We start from the raw sequence: 17,102 nt of genomic DNA, 5'->3' as shown, positions 1-17,102 counted from the left end.
CAGGTAAATGTGTTATTGTGCACTTGCGTAGCAAAAGTTCGCACAATAAATATAAAAAGCTGCAAGCATCACAATCGCGCACTCAGTATGAGATATGCCTATTGGCAGAGCTACCAAGTCTCATGCATTCTGCGTGAGACCCACGCATTTAGGGTCCGTCTCAAGATCTCACGCATGGCACCCATTTTTCTCACGCATCGGGAGCATTGGTCAAAGGATTAACATGATAGTTGCGACTGAAGGTATATATCCCTTCTGTCTTTCAAAATAAGTAAAAAATAGTCACTTAGGTATGCACCAGATCGCACCATTAAGAGCTAAAAATTGAAAAAGCTCCGTACCGTGCTCCTGATCCCCCTGCTCAGTCGCTTCACTCCCTCGCTTGCGCACCGAGGACACCGAGTCATGAAAATCTCACGCATAAAAATTTGGGGAACTTGGCATCTCTATATTGGCTAAAAAAACAATGCGTCCAGTACTTTTGCCATGCGTCGAGTACCAGTGATTATATTGTTGTATGTAAGATTTTCAGGCTTTTGTCTATGGCAAGCCAAGAGGAAATGCATCCAGTAAATTTGCCATTGGGTAACTTGATAAAAAAATTGCACTTCGGCAAGAAAAGTTAATTCTCCCCATTCTATAACACAGATGATACAGTCGCACTTGTGTGCATGCGCAGTAAACTATGGAATTAATTAGCCTAAACCCATTCATGCAGCTTCGCCTTGTGGGTTAAGCATTCCATAGTTACATGTAGCTTATGCATACAATTCTGACTGACGCACTCAAACCTGTGCATCATTTGTATACCAGTATAGGACCCTAGGACCTATACTATATGTCCCAGCCAAAGTATTACCCATAGGCTAACTGTTGTTATTGGCTGTGCAATAATTGATACACCATATTCTGTCTGTTGAGCGACACTTGCTTAAGGGCTTTTTACACTTGTAAATTTTTGCTTAGCCCCGGACCAACGGTGGGGCTAAGGGGGGGCCATAGCCCCACCGTTGGTACGGGACTATCCTTAGCCCACTTTCTGTTTACACTCGTTTTTGCCAAAGTGGGCTAGCCCCACCGATAGTACGGTACCTATGGTACTATCTGGCCCTGCAAAATAGCAGGGGTTAGCACCACAATTGCGGTGCCAAGCAAGTGAGTGTAAACAGAACGAAAAAATAATCCTGGGCTAAGCGACGCAGACGAAGTCCGACCCTCACTGACCAATCAGAAACGAGGTAATCAAGTGCTGCCGGTGCGTGCGTGTACGTGTACAGTACACAACGTAATTATGAATATTCATGTGGTTTGGAAAGTCCGGGGCTAAGAAATACGAGTGTAAAAAGGTCAGTTTTCTCCTTAGCCCCGGACAAGAGATAGTACGGGACTAATTGGCGAGTGTAAAAAGCTGAAAAAATTGGTACGGGACTAACGATAGTCCTGGGTCAGAGAAAGTCCGGGGTTAAGAAACACAAGTGTAAAAAGCCCTTTAGTGTGCAAACGCTTGCTACTGAACTACATGTGTAAGTGTGCAAATAACGCTTGTTACAATTTGCAAGCATGCAAACAGCACTACGCAAGTGCAAGTGACCAAGTCACTCCTTTTCTGTGCAGAGCAACTTCAAAGTCTAGTAGAAATACGCTACTGTGGTACTTTTTACAGTTTATTACGCCTTCTCTAAGTAAATAATGATCAGAGATATTAATTATATTGGGTGGCTTTACATCCTGGAATACCAGGGAATATCTACCTGAATTACCGTATACGTTGTATATACCTCAGTTTGCACTCATCTGCAATTCATGCAATATTGGCCCTAACTTGTGTGCAATATTCCCTGGTATCTCATTCATTGCCAATAAATATGATTATTTTCACTCAATATAGAAGCAATGTGGCTAGCGTAAATGGGATTATGCTTGAGGCGGCTCAAAATTATGCTAAATTGCCATGAAATATGTTCATTTTTTGTTCATGTCTTATGTTTTATGATATTATATACCGGTATCATTTTCAGAAGAAAAAAAAGACAATTGTCTTTCATCAAATTGGCTGACAAGCAAAAAAGAATAGAAGAAGAAAAAAAAAAGGATCCTTCACATTTTTGGTTCTCGATTCTGGTGCCGAATCAGCTGACAAGCAAAAGAAAAAAAACTAGGGTCCTCACATTTTTGCCTACAGAGTTTCCCAAAATCAGGTGACAAGCCAAAAATAACACATTTTTTAATGCAAATTCTATTTACAAATCACCTGAAAAACAAAGAAACAAACACAAAAATACACATTACACGTAATGCATGTAGTTTCCCTTCTGTGACAATTATGCTAGAATTATGCTTTTAAAAAAAGGCATGTGGTGATAAGCACAATCAGGGTATGCAATCATGGTCTTCTCACTTTAAACTGTCGTAACTTGTAAAAGAATGCACCAACCGACTTCAAAATTCACATGCAGCATGCTTAGACATCAATAATCACATGTTGGAATACAATAGCTAATTTCTGTTCATTTACTGTTAATTACTGAAGATTAATTACCAAAAAGTCCCCCAAAACCCATGTAATGCATTAAAAAAAAACATGGAAATTACAACAATTACGTAAAATCAAGATTTGAGGTCCGAATGTACCCCTATGTGTTTGGTATCAAATTAATGGATTGTTTCCTGGCATTGCTTGCATGCAACAAAAAACAGTGGTCCTTTCTGCTGGAGAAAGTTATGATGTCTGAAGTCCTGTCATGGTAGGAGTGTAATGCTGGCTTATTACTGTGACATTGTGACCTTTTAACCCATGCTGTACAGCTATACATGGAGAAACAGCTTATTTTTCTGCTTTTCCTAAAAGTACTGAAGATACAGTACAATATGGTGTGCTGTTAGCCAATGCAACCTTAAATGTTTAGGCATTTTTTAGTTTTGAGCCATTTTCAAATGCTGAGGAAAATAAGTGCAGCCGTTTTTTAGTATTTTCAGTGAGGTATTATATATCCTAATTTGACAACTTAAAAGAGTCTTTTTCCCCTTTTATATTCAATATCCTTGGTTTTTTAGCCATGAATTGTACATAGTAATCTATTGAGTGGAAATTTTAGCAAATTTGAGCAATAAGAACTTATTTTTTTATTTACAAATTGCTGAGGAAAAATAAGACTTTGTATCCACGCCCATCTTCTACTGCATGAAGGTCATATGATAAGTGTTCAGTGTTCTTATTTCAATGCTTTTTCATTTTTTAAATATATCATAAGCAAAAACAGTATTTTGGCTTAATATGTCATTATTGGAGTGTCACAGCTTGGATATCAACTCAAGTCAACATATATCTCATTCTCATATTCATTCCTCTATCTGTGTTTACAAATGTGAGAATGGATCCAAACACTATGTGCACATAAATATTCAAGGTCAAAAGTTCTGTAAAGATAATTTTTTGATGAAAAATATCATATCTTACAAATACCAGCCCTAATTTCATAAAACTTTAATGGCCGGCATATGTCTGTTACCTATTCCTGGAAGTTTCACCTCTTCACTCTTTGGCAAAAGTGAAATATTATGAAATACATAAAATTGGTTTTATATGAATTCAAAGTAATAATACCTAGTATGAAATTGATCATCCATTTTGAGTAGTGAAAATATGACATTAATTCATATTTTGTTATATGTCATGGTTATGTGCTAATGGTGAATGAAAGGGGTATTTATCAGGAATATCTAGTAAGCAATTTCAGATGAAAAAAAAAATTCTCCTTTTTTATGCCACCGCCACGAAGTGGTGCCGGAGGCATTATGTTTTCGGGTTGTCCGTCCGTCCGTACGTACGTCCGTACGTCTGTACGTCCGTCCGCTTTCGTTTACGCGATAACTTGAGTAATATTGACTTGAATTCTACCAAACTTGGTCCAAGTATAAAGTATGATGGGGCAATTAGTTGATTAGATTTTGGGTGAAATCCGCCAAAGGTCAAAGGTCAAGGTCAATTCGTGAAATTGTATCCGTTTACGCGATAACTCAAGACTGGATCGATCAAATTTCACCAAACTTTGTTGGAGGATGATGTATGATGGTACAATTACTTGATTTAGTTTCTTAGTGAAATCGGACTGAGGTCAAAGGTCAAAGATCAAGGTCAAATCCTGAAATGTATCTGTTTACGTGATAACTCAAAACTGCATGAAGCAGCTTTCACCAAACTTGGTCCAAGGATGATGTATGATGGGACAATTAGTTGAGTAGATTTTAGTGACATTGGCAAGAGGTCAAAGGTCAAAAGATCAAGGTCAAATGCTAAAAATGTTGCTATTTCCCCAATATCTATGCAATGCCCTAAGGTATTTTCTTGAAACTTAGTGTAGACATGTACTACTGCGTAAAGATTCTCCAGAGAGAGTTTCATGTCAAGGTCAAAGGTCAAAAGGTCAAAGGTTAGGTGAAAATGTAATATCACTTTTCTCACAAATGGTTCAATGTATCTTCATGGAACTTGGTACATACGCATACGTACTGACTGGCAGAGATTATCTAGGGAATTTAGGGGTCATAGGTCAATAGTCATGGGGTCAAAGGTCAAGGTCAACTCCTCAATATTTTACTATTTCCTTCTTACACTAGTATGAAATGCTTGCATCATTAGTTTTCAAACTTACTATATACATGCATTACCTAATGGAGATTCTCCAGGAAATTTCCAGCCGGAATGTCAAAGGTCAAAGATTAAGGGTCAAAGGCCAGGTTTCAATGCCCCTCCCCCAGAAAAAAAAAAAAAAATCTATTGTGTAATGTAATTACACTCTTTCTTCATACCTTGGAAATTGCTCAATGCATAAACTTATAAAAGGGTCCGTCAGAATTCAAGTAAAAATTCTCAATTCCCCAAATATGTGTACCTGCACTCTTCGGCAATTATAGCAAACCCAGTTCAAGGAAAGTGAACATTCAAGTCATTTCTGACAAGCCTGTCATATCAATATTTTGCCAGTTATGTGAAACTGTCATGGATCACACATTGTGAAGACATTGTACTATACGCCTATTGGGAAAATCATGCATAATGGCGGAGGCATCAGTCGCCATAGCGACATTTCTAGTTTAGTGAATTTTTCCAATCGATTAGTCATTTTAATGTAATTTGACACCCCTAATTAAAATGCTAATTTATGCACATTTTACTTAATGCAAAATTTTGACTCTTTCTTTGCATGAAATGAAAATTTGTACACTCAGCTAAACAGCAAAAAACACATTTTCACCAAGTTTTCTCATTTTCCCCTGTTACGCATATGTATTTGCATGTACCCTGATTGTGCTATTGACCATGTGTAATTATGCATACAATGTAGCATAATGCTAGACGATGAAGCATAAAAAATATAAGTTATGCTAGAAAGCCTCATTATGCCCACTCTGGCAACGTTGTATGGAGGCCAACAAATCTTGGTTTTGTGTTAGCCCTACATGTACATGTAAAGTTTTCCTATTTTTAAACCGTTATTTAAAAACTGCCAAAAATTGACACATATGTATTTGCAAAAGTTGTCAGCCCTGCTATAGTCGTTGCCTTTATTGAATGGTTTGCTATAATGCCTTTGTTTTTGACAGTGAACACATCTTGGAGAAGACACCCCACTCTTTGGAGGCCTAGTCCGACATGGCGGAAATAGTCCAGGAGCAGATGGGGGACATTCTTGCCGCCTACGGCATCCCCGAGTTGGCTGATCACATCGTTCCAATTCCTGTGGAGTGTCCTATGGAAGAGGAAAACCAGGCTGAGGAGGAGAAGGAGAAGGAGGAGGAGGAGGAGGAGGAGGAGAAAGAGAAACAACCTGACCAGAAGGATGCTGAGAATGCTGCGAACAAAATGAAGAATGATGATGATGATACCAAACCCAGTGACAGTGCCGACAAAGCTGGTGGTAGAAATGGTAAGTGCATGATGCATTGTTCAGGGAGATACTGCTTTGAGAAAGGTGTGTCACTCTACGAATGTGTGAGACAAAATATCCACATTTGACCAAATATGGGCTGTGAAATAAAAACTGGTCATGATATAAAACCTTAAAAAATAGGGAGAAAAATGAAATCTTTCTCAAAGGGCAAATTTACTTCCACTTGTATGTTAGTTTGCACATGGGGGTATTTTTCTGGATTTTTACCTTCTTGCTAGTACAGCAAAGGACACCTTCATGGGAATTTCCACACACCGCAAAACATTCCATGTTTGTAGTTTAGCATGCACGATGTAAAGGGAGGAATGTTCATGTGCATTTTAATTTCACAAATTTTATGAGAGCCAAGATTCGTGCAATTTAAAGGCACATGAAAGTTCTTGTCTACACTATATGCATTGAAATGTTATAGGCAACTTGTGAACATTTCCTCTTGTGAAAAAGGTCATTGGCTCCAATTTGTTAAAATATTGTGTTGTACTGTACTTGCAGTACTTATTGGTTCTAGTATACTGTGTGGAAGCATCCATTTGTCTCTCCATTTGTTTGATTCTGTCTAAAATTGGTGATCAGTAGAACTTGTGGTTGGTCTTGTTGGGTTTTTATTATGCCTCCGCAACGAAGTGGCCGGAGGCATTATGTTTTCGGGTCGTCCGTCCGTCCGTCCGTCCGTCCGTCCGTCCGTCCGTCCCGTTTTGTTTTTGTCGATATCTCAAGAACCGTGTGGTGGTTTTACATCAAACTTGGTATGAGGGTATATCCTTGGGGGATAATACTTTGTGTGGATTTTAGGGTCACAGGGTCAAAGGTCAAAGGTCACAGGTTATTTTGTGAAAAAAAAATTGAAATTTCATGTTTTTCTCCATATCTCGCAAATGGTTCAAGGTATCTTCATGGAACTTAGTATATATGCTTGTACTGATGGGCAGTGATTATCTAGGGAAGTTGGGGTCGTGGGTCAAAGGTCAGGGGGTCAAAGGTCAAGGTCAACTCCTCAAAATATCACTACTTTCCTTAGAATGCAATATGCCTGAAGGTTTTTTTTTTTTTAACTTGATGTATGGCATGTATTACCCAATATATATTTTTGGGGAAGTTTCTTGCCAAAAGGTCAAAGGTCAAAGGTCAAAGGTCAAGTGAAAGTGCTAAATTGCACTTTTTCCTCCATATCTCGAAAGTAACTCCAGGTATCATCATGAAACTTACATATTTATGCATGTTCAACCTAACAGTGATTCTCTTTGGAACTGTGAGGTCAAAGGTCAAAGGCCAGGTTTAGATAATGCTATTTTCCCATTTGATACTGAAATTATACTTTTCCTCAATACCTTGAAAATTACTCAATGCATAAACTTATAAAAGGGTCAAAAGTCAAGTAAAAATCATCAGTTCCCCAAATACCTGCACTCTGACATTTTAATCATTCATCCAATTGAACCTAGTTCTAGGAAAGTGAACATTCAGCACATTTGTGTCAAACCTGTCCTTTTAATATTTTGCCAGTTGTGTGAAACTGTCATCACACATTGTCAAGACATTGTACTATAGACCTATTAGGAGAACCATGCATTATGGCGGAGGCATATCAGTAGCCGTAGCGTTATGTCTAGTTTTTAGTATTTCTGTGGCGTTGTTTCATATTTGTATGAGAGAGGACTTCTTTTTTTGTGTGTGGATATTACTGACTGACTTTTCTCTGGCTTCTGAATGACATCATAAGGAAGATTATGAATTGTAAAAACTTTAGCAGAGAGATGTTGCATTGTAAATAAAACCAAGCTAACAAAGCAAATAAATTCAGTCATGGTTTTAATTGATATTCCCTCAAATTATTCATTGTACTATACTGTAAAACATGATATACATTGTATTCGCGGCATGAATTTTTCGTAAATTGGAGCCGACGGGCTTATTTGCGGCATGAAATTTTCGCGAACTGCCACTGGCATTCAATGCATATAATGTAGACAAGAACTTTCGCGTGCATTTTAAGTTCGCGAATCTTGGCGCTCGCGAAATTTGCGAAATTAAAATGCACGCGAAAATTCCTCGTTTTACAGTATGTCTCAGACATCTATGCCAGCAAGCAGAAACTGAGATGTCACCTGAGTATTTATAACTCTTTGTTTCTGTGTACAAATACAGATAAGAAGACTGAAGAACAAATGGACATTGCAGACACCAGTAGCAGTGCCAGCTCCATGTCAGAAGACAGGATTAAGCAGGACACCTCACCGAGCACAGACAGTGAAGGTGCACTGAAACAGGAGAACGCATCGCAAGGGAAGCCTTCGCCAAAAGTGTTTTCAGATCTGGGTTTGGTGCAGAGTGCTGTTTCCCTTCTTGGTGACCAAGATCTCCAGAGGTCGGGCGAGGTGCTGACATGTGCATCACAACCCGTCATGACACCAGCGGCCAAAGATTGGCCAATGGCCCCCACGGCGAGTGCTGCTCCACCGGTTGAAGATACAGAAAGTGGTACCCTGTCGGTGAGCCACCTGTCCACTTTGAACTCCATGGAGGAATTCCACTCTTTCTTTGACCGTGTCAAGGAAGCGAGGGAGCTGGTGCAGATAAAGAGGAAGATGCTTGCCAGAGACAATTGTGTGCCCCCGCACAAATGCCCCAGGCTGTCAGTCGAGCAGTGCACAGTGCTTGGCGTGGGCAAGGAAGTGTACGAGTGCCATGGCTGCAGTGACACATTCCTTTTCAAGGCAAGCCTGGATGCACACACAGAGCGCAAGACTGCCCTGATCTCGGTTCACTGCAAGTGGTGCAAGGGGAGGCAGAATCTTGTCTTCTTTAATAAGTGCACTTTCCTGGCCCACTTCCAAAAGCACGGGATTACGAAGAGGGACATGCAGTTCACCACTGTCCAGGCCAGCATTACTCCAGCCAGGTCTGTTGATGCCTATAAGATCTTTGCCCGTCTGAATGCACCGGCACGCGAGGAAAGTGTCCCAGCCAAGACCTCTCATTCAGCAAACAGTCTGCCTCATCACTCAAGCAATCTCCAGCCGCCAAAATATTCGGTTGCGAATACTGTTGTGTCTCCATCATTCCAAAAGACAGCTGACAAATCAATTCTAAAGAAGCCTTCAGTAGATGTATTTAATAAGACTATGCCTAATGACACTGCAAAGACCACAGGCAACTCTCCCACCTCAAACCGAACCACAATTGTAATTAATGCATCAAGTAATGAGACACAATCTCGGAACAAAGCAGGAAGTACCAACGGTATGCACTGTATGTCATGCGGCAAGAAATTCCTGTCAAAGGAGGCCATGAAAGATCATTTGCAGGTGATACTGATAAAAGCACCGCTTTGTCAGTGCAATGTTTGCAATATGGTTCTCGGCAATTCTTGTAAGCTGCGAATGCACACTATAATTCACAGACAGAGCATGCAGCAGAATCCATGTCCAGAGTGCGGGTTAGTCTTCCCAAACCTGAAAGCACTGTTGGAGCACCAGAATGATGGATGCCACCACTGGGTCAGTAGGCCGTTGTTCAAATGTGCCTTTTGCCTCAAGTACGCCACATCATACCAGGGCCTGAAGCGTCACTTGGAGTCCAACCATGTGGATATCTTCTTCAAGTGCACTCTGTGTCAGTTGGCCTTCCGCAACAATGAAGCGGCGACAGAGCACTCGCTCCAAGTCCACAGACTGAAGCTGAAGAAGTATGGCCTGCTCTACAAGTGCCCCTTCTGCAAGAGTGTGTATTCAGCTCGTGCCATGCTGGAGCAGCACTTTGAATCTCATTTCAAGGATGGAGCCATCAAGATCGAGAAGTATGTGTACAGTTGTGTCCATTGCAACAAGCCTTTTGATCACGTTGAGTCTTTGAAGACTCACATGGCCGCGAACCACCAGACCACGATGAAGAAGCTGTACAACTGTGACCTCTGCCTCCTGAATTTCACAGACATCGATCAGGTGTTCCTCCATCGTGTGAAGTGTTCCCGCCGATCCCATGTGACCAGGCCAGAGAATGCCAAGGCAGGCGAGGATGCAGGAAAGAAGTCCCCAGTCAGAAACACCCAGTCGCCACCCCAGGGCACTCCCAAAGTATCCAAGGTCTATGTGTGTGCCGAGTGTGATGAGAGGTTCCCTGAATACAACATTGCTGCGCTCCGTGCTCACATGCTGCAAAAACATTCAACTCGTATAAGAAGTCCTACTGTGAATTTAGCAGCGAAAAATGCTCTCTTCCAGTCTTCCACTAAGTCATCACCTGGCGTTCTCACGGTAAACTCCCTCCGACCCAATATGAAGCATGAATCTCAACCAAGAAATCCTTCTTTTAATTCAACAGCCACAACTTCTATCCTCCAGTCTTCCTTCAAATCACCAGGCAGGCTCATGACAGTGATGTATCCTCCTAAGGGGCAGGTGCAGGACACACATCAGATTCCTGGAATCCCTGCAATACCCGTCGAGATTGTTGTGAAGCGCTTCACCGACCTGCAGTGTGCAAAGTGCGAGCACAAGAGCAATGACCGCGTGGAGTTCGAAAAGCACATCGCGTCCCACAAGACGGACGACCACCTGAGCCAGTGCCACCAATGCGGACTCTGCTTCCGTGTGCAGGACGCCCTCCGCAGGCACATGTTCATCAAGCACAAGATCAAGGACATGGTTGCCTTTGAGAAGCGTCGTCTGGAAGTCCTGAGGAAGGCTGAGGAGGACCTCAAAGAGAAGAAGCAAGAGGAGAAGGAGAAGGAGGGAGAGGGAAAGGGTCCAGCTGCCGCGGACAACTCGCCTCCAGACGGAGAGGTGGACAACAAAGTGGAGAAAAAGGAGCCAAAGAAGGATGATGATGTGGTCAAAGAAGATTCGTGCAAATTTAAGTGTGAAGTATGTAAGGCAGAGTTTGACAATGACAAAACATTTGCCGTTCACAAACGTAGCCATGGCCTTGCCTTTATATCCAAGAAATAGTTGTTCATTGCGGTGCCTAGCAAATGGTACTCCTATCAATTCATCTCAAGTTTTGGACAAGAGCCGATTTGTGTATATGGAGGAAGACCTTCTCATAGCGAGGTTGACGGTACTGTTTTCCTTATTCCTCGATTTGATGAGTATCATGGTACAAACAATCACATAGCTCTTATGTTGCTGAATGAAAACCTGTGGATGAAGCCACAGTATGTAGTTGTCACTGATGTCAGCATGTTACATACTAGCTTCCTTCACTCTGATATCTATGTTGGTGCCAAAATTTATTTTGTGGAAATTGGGACAGTGATACTTGTTTTCTTCAGACCAACATTACATGAAAGGAGTTGATGAAAGTATAACAAAAGGCATAAAAGCCTTGCTCTGCTGCTGCAGTACAGTCCACCTCACCTACGTCAACTCGAATAATTGGAAATATTGGCTTTAAAGTTAAAGAAAAATTTTACCTCAGATGGGTATAAACATTTATTAAGCCCATTGTGTGCGAGTCAAAACTCGAAGGGTTTTCTCCAGTCCCTTAGGATTTGATGTAGGAGAGGTTGACTGTTTACACAAATGTACAAAGAAGAGCAGGGAGAGGAACTTGGCAGGAGACTGTACAGAGTGGGTCTTATTATGTGCTGCACATTGCCCTCGTAATGGCAGCAGTGCAGTGCTGTATCAAAGCATTGTGTAAAGAGCCTGCTGCTCTGATGTTTGTGATTCTTAATGAATTTCAGTGGAAGCTCTGATATGAATATCAAGAAATTTGTATATGCTTCTGACAATTATTTTCTTTTGCTCCATTGGAACCAAATCCTATTTGTCATGAGTAATGCTTTTGGCTATTTTGTTTGCGATAATTAATTTCAGTGAAGTCTCTGATATGAATATCAGGAAATGTGCATATGATACAGACAATTATTTTCTTTAGCTCTGTTGGAACCAATTCCTTTTTTTCACATCGTTTGGGGCTATTGATATAGCAATAGCAAATTACACCGGTAAACAATGAACAAAATCCCCATTTTTGAGAACTTCTCATCAAATTTCATTTTACATGATACCAATTTCATTTTTCTATGTCTCAGCACAGGTGTATTAGAGACATAGAGTTTGAGTGAAAAGCAGAGAGAGTGGGTATAAGTTTAACTATGGTAATGCACAGCCAACATTGAAATTCTCATAACCAGAAGTTGCATACATGTACGTGACTTTTCTCTGTCACTATGTTTCACATGGTATTTGTCTAGTGTTACTCTTTGTGTTGGGTCTCAACAAAAATGCACTGTGTAAATGGGACAGAGCCAGTGGCCTTATTAAAGGGCAAGTTCACCTTCATAAACATAAGGATTGAGAGAATGTAACAACATTAGTAGAACACATCATTGAAAGTTTGAGGGAAATCGGACAATCCGTTCAAAAGTTATGAATTTTTGAAGTTTTTGTGCAGTAACCGCTGGATGAGAAGACTACTGCAGTGTGTGAATAACTTAGATGTCACATGTGTACAACAATATGAGGAAAATATAAAGAGAATTTCACAAAATGTCATCTTTTCAAAAAAGTACGCATTCCCCCGACTCGTTACCGACAAATGTTATGGGTAATATTATTCCCCCTGCCTTTAGAAAGAGGCAAGTCAAGTGCTCTTTTATTATGCGAAAAAAAGTGAAAATATGTTGAATTTTCTTTACATTTTCTTTATACTGTTGTACGCATATGACTCACAAGCTGTAGTAGTCTCCTCATCCAGCGGTTCCAACACAAAAATTGTAAAAATTCATAACTTTTGCATCGATTGTCCAATTTTCCTCAAACTTTCACTGATGTGTTCTACTAATATTGTTGCATTCTCTCAATCCTTATGTTTATGAAGGTGAACTTGTCCTTTAATGAGTACTTTCCACTACACTTCACACTTACACCATGGTGCAGATCATTCAGTAGTGCAGTGGAGGTATGTTATGTCAAGTAACTAAATGATCAAACATGATAGGGGTTCCCCTTTTGATCATTGATTGTGTCACAAGTTGCCAGATGCCATCACTTCCAAAACAGAAAAAAAAAGTTTTTGTAGACTTTGATAACTTTAATGGCCAATGACAAAACTTGGAATAAAATTCTCTAGCCCCAATGTAAGCTTGAGGTTGTTGGCAAGGTGGATAGAAATTAATGATGAAATTACTACCTTCATGTCGTGCAAGTACAGATTTTTCTACATCACAAGGGGTCACCCTTGGGGTTACAGTTCATTATTTTATAGGTTTGTCAATAAGAAAAAAAGAAGGTTTGTACTTTCAAAGGTTTGTAAGTACGTACGCCCTTCTTTTCAGTTAATAGATATTAAGAGCGAATCTTCTTAACAACAAATCTAATTTTATTTTCAAATGAACAGATCTTGAGAGTGACAAGCCTATTTCTCTTTTGGATTAACCAACCTTACAAATGATGAAGCATATTTTATTTTTAGATTAATGAATCTTTGGTGTAACGAACCTCCAGAATAACGTAACAAGTGTTTGGATTAATGAACCCTATTTCATTTTCAGATTTCAAACATCCAGGTATAGGGAATTTGTGTGTTTCAGAACAACCAACCTTCGGAGTAATGGACCTTATTTAATTTTGGGATGAATGAACCTTTGGAATAATGAACATCACCTGCCCTTTTCATGGTGTGTAGCGATCATGTAAAAAGTGGAAGCATCTCATAGACAGTTGTGGTTTTTGAATTGCTTCAATTTGTTCAGCTGTCTTTCAAGGAGAAATGAAATGGGTTTTCAGTGTACTGCAATTGTCCAATTTTCACTGGTCTCTGTTCACTATATCTGCCTCTCTGAAATTATGTCACATTGAATGTGTAGGGGTTTTGATCAGGTGGAAGACTACAAAGCATTACACATCCACAATGGATGGTGTTCTAATGTGGAAACGTACAAAAGAGATTTTTCTCACCACCACTTGAGGGCGAACTATACAATACTGTCTGTGATAACCAAAGAGCTTTATGTGATGAGTAGGTACTAGGGTGTCGGGTTTGCATACGCCGTGTACAATTGCTTTGTGAGCACATGGGGAGAAGCCAGGCAATAGGCTCACCCCTCACACGTACATGCTAGCATATAAGCAACTGGGAAGCAGCAGAATCAAGAAGTGCGTGCTCTCCTTATAGTTCAAATACGAGTTGTAAAAATTTTACTTGAGCGCGAAGTCTACCGTTACTACATTGGAAGTGCATAACATGTCCACCTCAATGAAATCACAGATGCCATTGTATAGTTCGCCGTCTAGTGGTATAGAGAAAAATCCCTTTAGTAATAACACGGCGCCGCACATATCACCCACTTTTGATAGGAATGGCAGACCTCGCTCTTGTTTAACATATATACAGGGCATATTTGAGCTTTTGGACTTTTACGCGAGTATGCAGTCTTTGATGTGGCTGCTCCTCGGTTGCTCGTATGCAAGCATATTAGCATGAGGGGCGAGCCTTCTGCCTCCTGTCTACCTGTGAGCGGCACAAAACAATTGTACAGGACGTATGGATGGCTAGCACTCAAAAACCTACTCACTATAAAAGCTCTTTGAGTGTATATTGTATTCCGACATCATTAAATGTGATGTAAATATTGTACATGCAAGTAACATTGTGCTTATTTACCCGCACATGCATGTATATTGTAATAATCAGCCTCCCTGTATTGGAATGCTTTGTACTACCATTGTACAGGTACTTGCATTAAAATTGTTTGATATCAAAGGATATATCCTCGTTCCTCTTGAAATGCTCCTCTTTTCTCCACTTCAAAACATTGTCAGTTATGTCCATTTGTTATTGAAAAAATATGATTAGTATAGTGTAATTTAGATGAATTACGATGTACATGTATACTGTCTCATGACAATACATGTACATTACTAGTATATATGATATGTGTTTTGAATGAGACACACACAATACACATGAACACACACACACAATGTACGTACTCAAAGATGAATATAATTCAGTATGAATCCATATGCAGAACTTAGTCCCTTGCTTCATAGAAAGTTGATAAAGCAGGTTATCATGACTGTTGGGTAGCAGTATTACCTGTGGTCATGAAATTTCATTGTAACTACAATGTACCAGTATCTATTTATTTTCTTGTTTTGTGTATTCAGACACCCATCTCTCACAAGCTCTAGCTGCATTGTATGTATGTGTGTGTGTGTGTGTGTGTGTGTGTTTGTGTATGATTGTGTCGATGCATGCATGTACAGGTGTGTGCCATTGTCACAGATGTGTCATGTCTGTTTGAAAAAGAAAATCTGCATGGAATTCATTGCCACATACTGTACAGTATACACAAATTACACACACCCTGTTATTAACAACATCAACATCATCATTGTCATCATCATCATCATCATCACCAACCAGTGTTTGGTTTATTCTATACAGATGATTTTCATATTTTCTAGCACAGCACAGATGGGTTTTGAGCAATTCCAGGCTGGAATTCTGGCTCAGGATTGAGGATACAGTATAAGGCGGGGGTATATGAATGAGGGATATAATGTGGAGTTTCCATAGTTTCTCTTTAGTCGGGGGGAGGGGGGATGTTCTGACATGATGTCCTTGTCCAATAGGGTGTAGAGTAATTGCAGATTTTAAAAGTATATTAATTCATACCATTCTTGTGTACCGGTATTGAAAATGTATGAATGCTAGTCATGATAGTTTATTTTCCCCAAAGTCCTACAGAAAACAAAAACCAAACAAACAAACCCTGATTCACAGAAAAACACAGAATTGCTTCATTTTCAATGACTGTATAAATGAATTTATTTCTTTTTTTTTCAAGGAGTACGGGGAGATGCCGTCATCATTCACTTGAATGTAAGAGGAAAGAGCATAAAGTGGGTTGTAACAAAAACTGTCTGTCAATATTCAGACATGACGGGGGTAGAGCAATGCGAAGACATGTGAATGTCACTCATCTTATTGAAATGCCAATGCTCAAGAAAGATAGCCATAGACCGATTACCGGTAACTATTGATAGTCAAATTTATGATTTTTTTTTTTTCCTGGGGTCCTAGTACAGTAGCAAGATTTTCCATTAACCTCTTCCTCATGAATACTGTATAAACTTCATTATTTGGAATCAATCCTGCATACATTGGTTGTTGCTATGACAGGCAAGTTTTCTGGTTGTTATGACCGACCTATGAGTAAAAAATATGCATAAAATTTGAAAAAACTAGTAACCCAGTACTAGTCGGCTCCAGATAACAAACGTTCCGAGAAATCATGTCTGCAGTTCATAATGAACATTATTGACACCCTGAGCTCATACACGGAACTAGACTCTAGACCTCATTCACTGGCAAGAAATTTGAATTTCTTTGTACAAATCACCCACACTGACTAGGCATAAAAGAATAAGACAGAGAGTTATGAATGATGCAGTTTTATTTGCATAAATTACATAATTCCAATCATATGAAAAATAATATCTCTTCTTGTAGGATGTTTTAAGTACATATCTCCATACAACACCATGTTACTCAAAATAAATGGGACACTTTTATGAAAACTGGGCTAATTGTGTTGATTCTGCTCACATTACCTCACGGACATCATGATGTACAAGCATGTCGTAACAAAGAGGAAGTCTAATATTCCTGCATATGAATATAAAAAATACATTTTGTGACCATTTTTATATGTGAGTCAACGGACTTGGACATTTCCAGCTCTACGCACTGGAAGTTGAAAGCATGAAAATTAAAACTTACATATCAAAAATCGAAATGAGAATTACAAGGACACTTCATGACACTGTAATAACATTTTAAAGACTGCATACTAATGGTGAGAGTGTTTTGCTGTAAAAGTTAAATCAAAAGTTATTCCAACACATGCTTTTGATATGCTCGCTTGGGGTTGCAGTTTATGAAAAAGATCACATGACAATAAAGTAGTTCTTCAAGTGTTCTGGGATGGGGGTGGGGGGGGGGGTGGGTGCTTTGATGTTTGTTTGTTTGTATGTGTGCTTGTCTATTTATCCAGTTGGTTTGTTTTCCCATATATCAGCACATGGACACTGATGTCACCTCAAGTTTTCCAATGCTCTTCTATGCAATAGAAAGTATTCCTGGACCACTCTTGTGGATATTGTAGCGCCTATGACAGCACTTAAAATTTTATCAACAAAT

General features: G+C 39.7%; 1 protein-coding gene across 1 annotated transcript; it reads left to right on the top strand.

Annotated features, from left to right (window-relative positions):
* The first annotated feature begins 5,863 nt into the window (after positions 1-5,863).
* On the top strand, positions 5,864-10,897 carry LOC139744875 (zinc finger protein 532-like). The gene is made up of 2 exons (XM_071655286.1): positions 5,864-5,927; positions 8,097-10,897. Exons 1-2 carry the CDS (start codon positions 5,864-5,866, stop codon positions 10,895-10,897), a joined length of 2,865 nt encoding a protein of 954 aa, XP_071511387.1.
* The last annotated feature ends 6,205 nt before the right edge of the window (positions 10,898-17,102 follow it).

The sequence above is a fragment of the Diadema antillarum genome, unplaced genomic scaffold, assembly GCF_040938485.1.
Source record: "Diadema antillarum isolate AM-2024a unplaced genomic scaffold, OU_Dant_1.0 seq00001216_RagTag, whole genome shotgun sequence".
Taxonomy (NCBI): Eukaryota; Metazoa; Echinodermata; class Echinoidea; order Diadematoida; family Diadematidae; genus Diadema; species Diadema antillarum.
This window is presented reverse-complemented; position numbering and strand designations above follow the sequence as displayed.

Excerpts from the sequence above, each read along its gene's own strand:
- LOC139744875 (XM_071655286.1), top strand. The coding sequence starts at position 5,864 with ATGAAGAATGATGATGATGATACCAAACCCAGTGACAGTGCCGACAAA. Across the intron at positions 5,928-8,096 it reads CAAAGCTGGTGGTAGAAATG|ATAAGAAGACTGAAGAACAA; the intron begins GTAAGTGCATGA and ends GTACAAATACAG.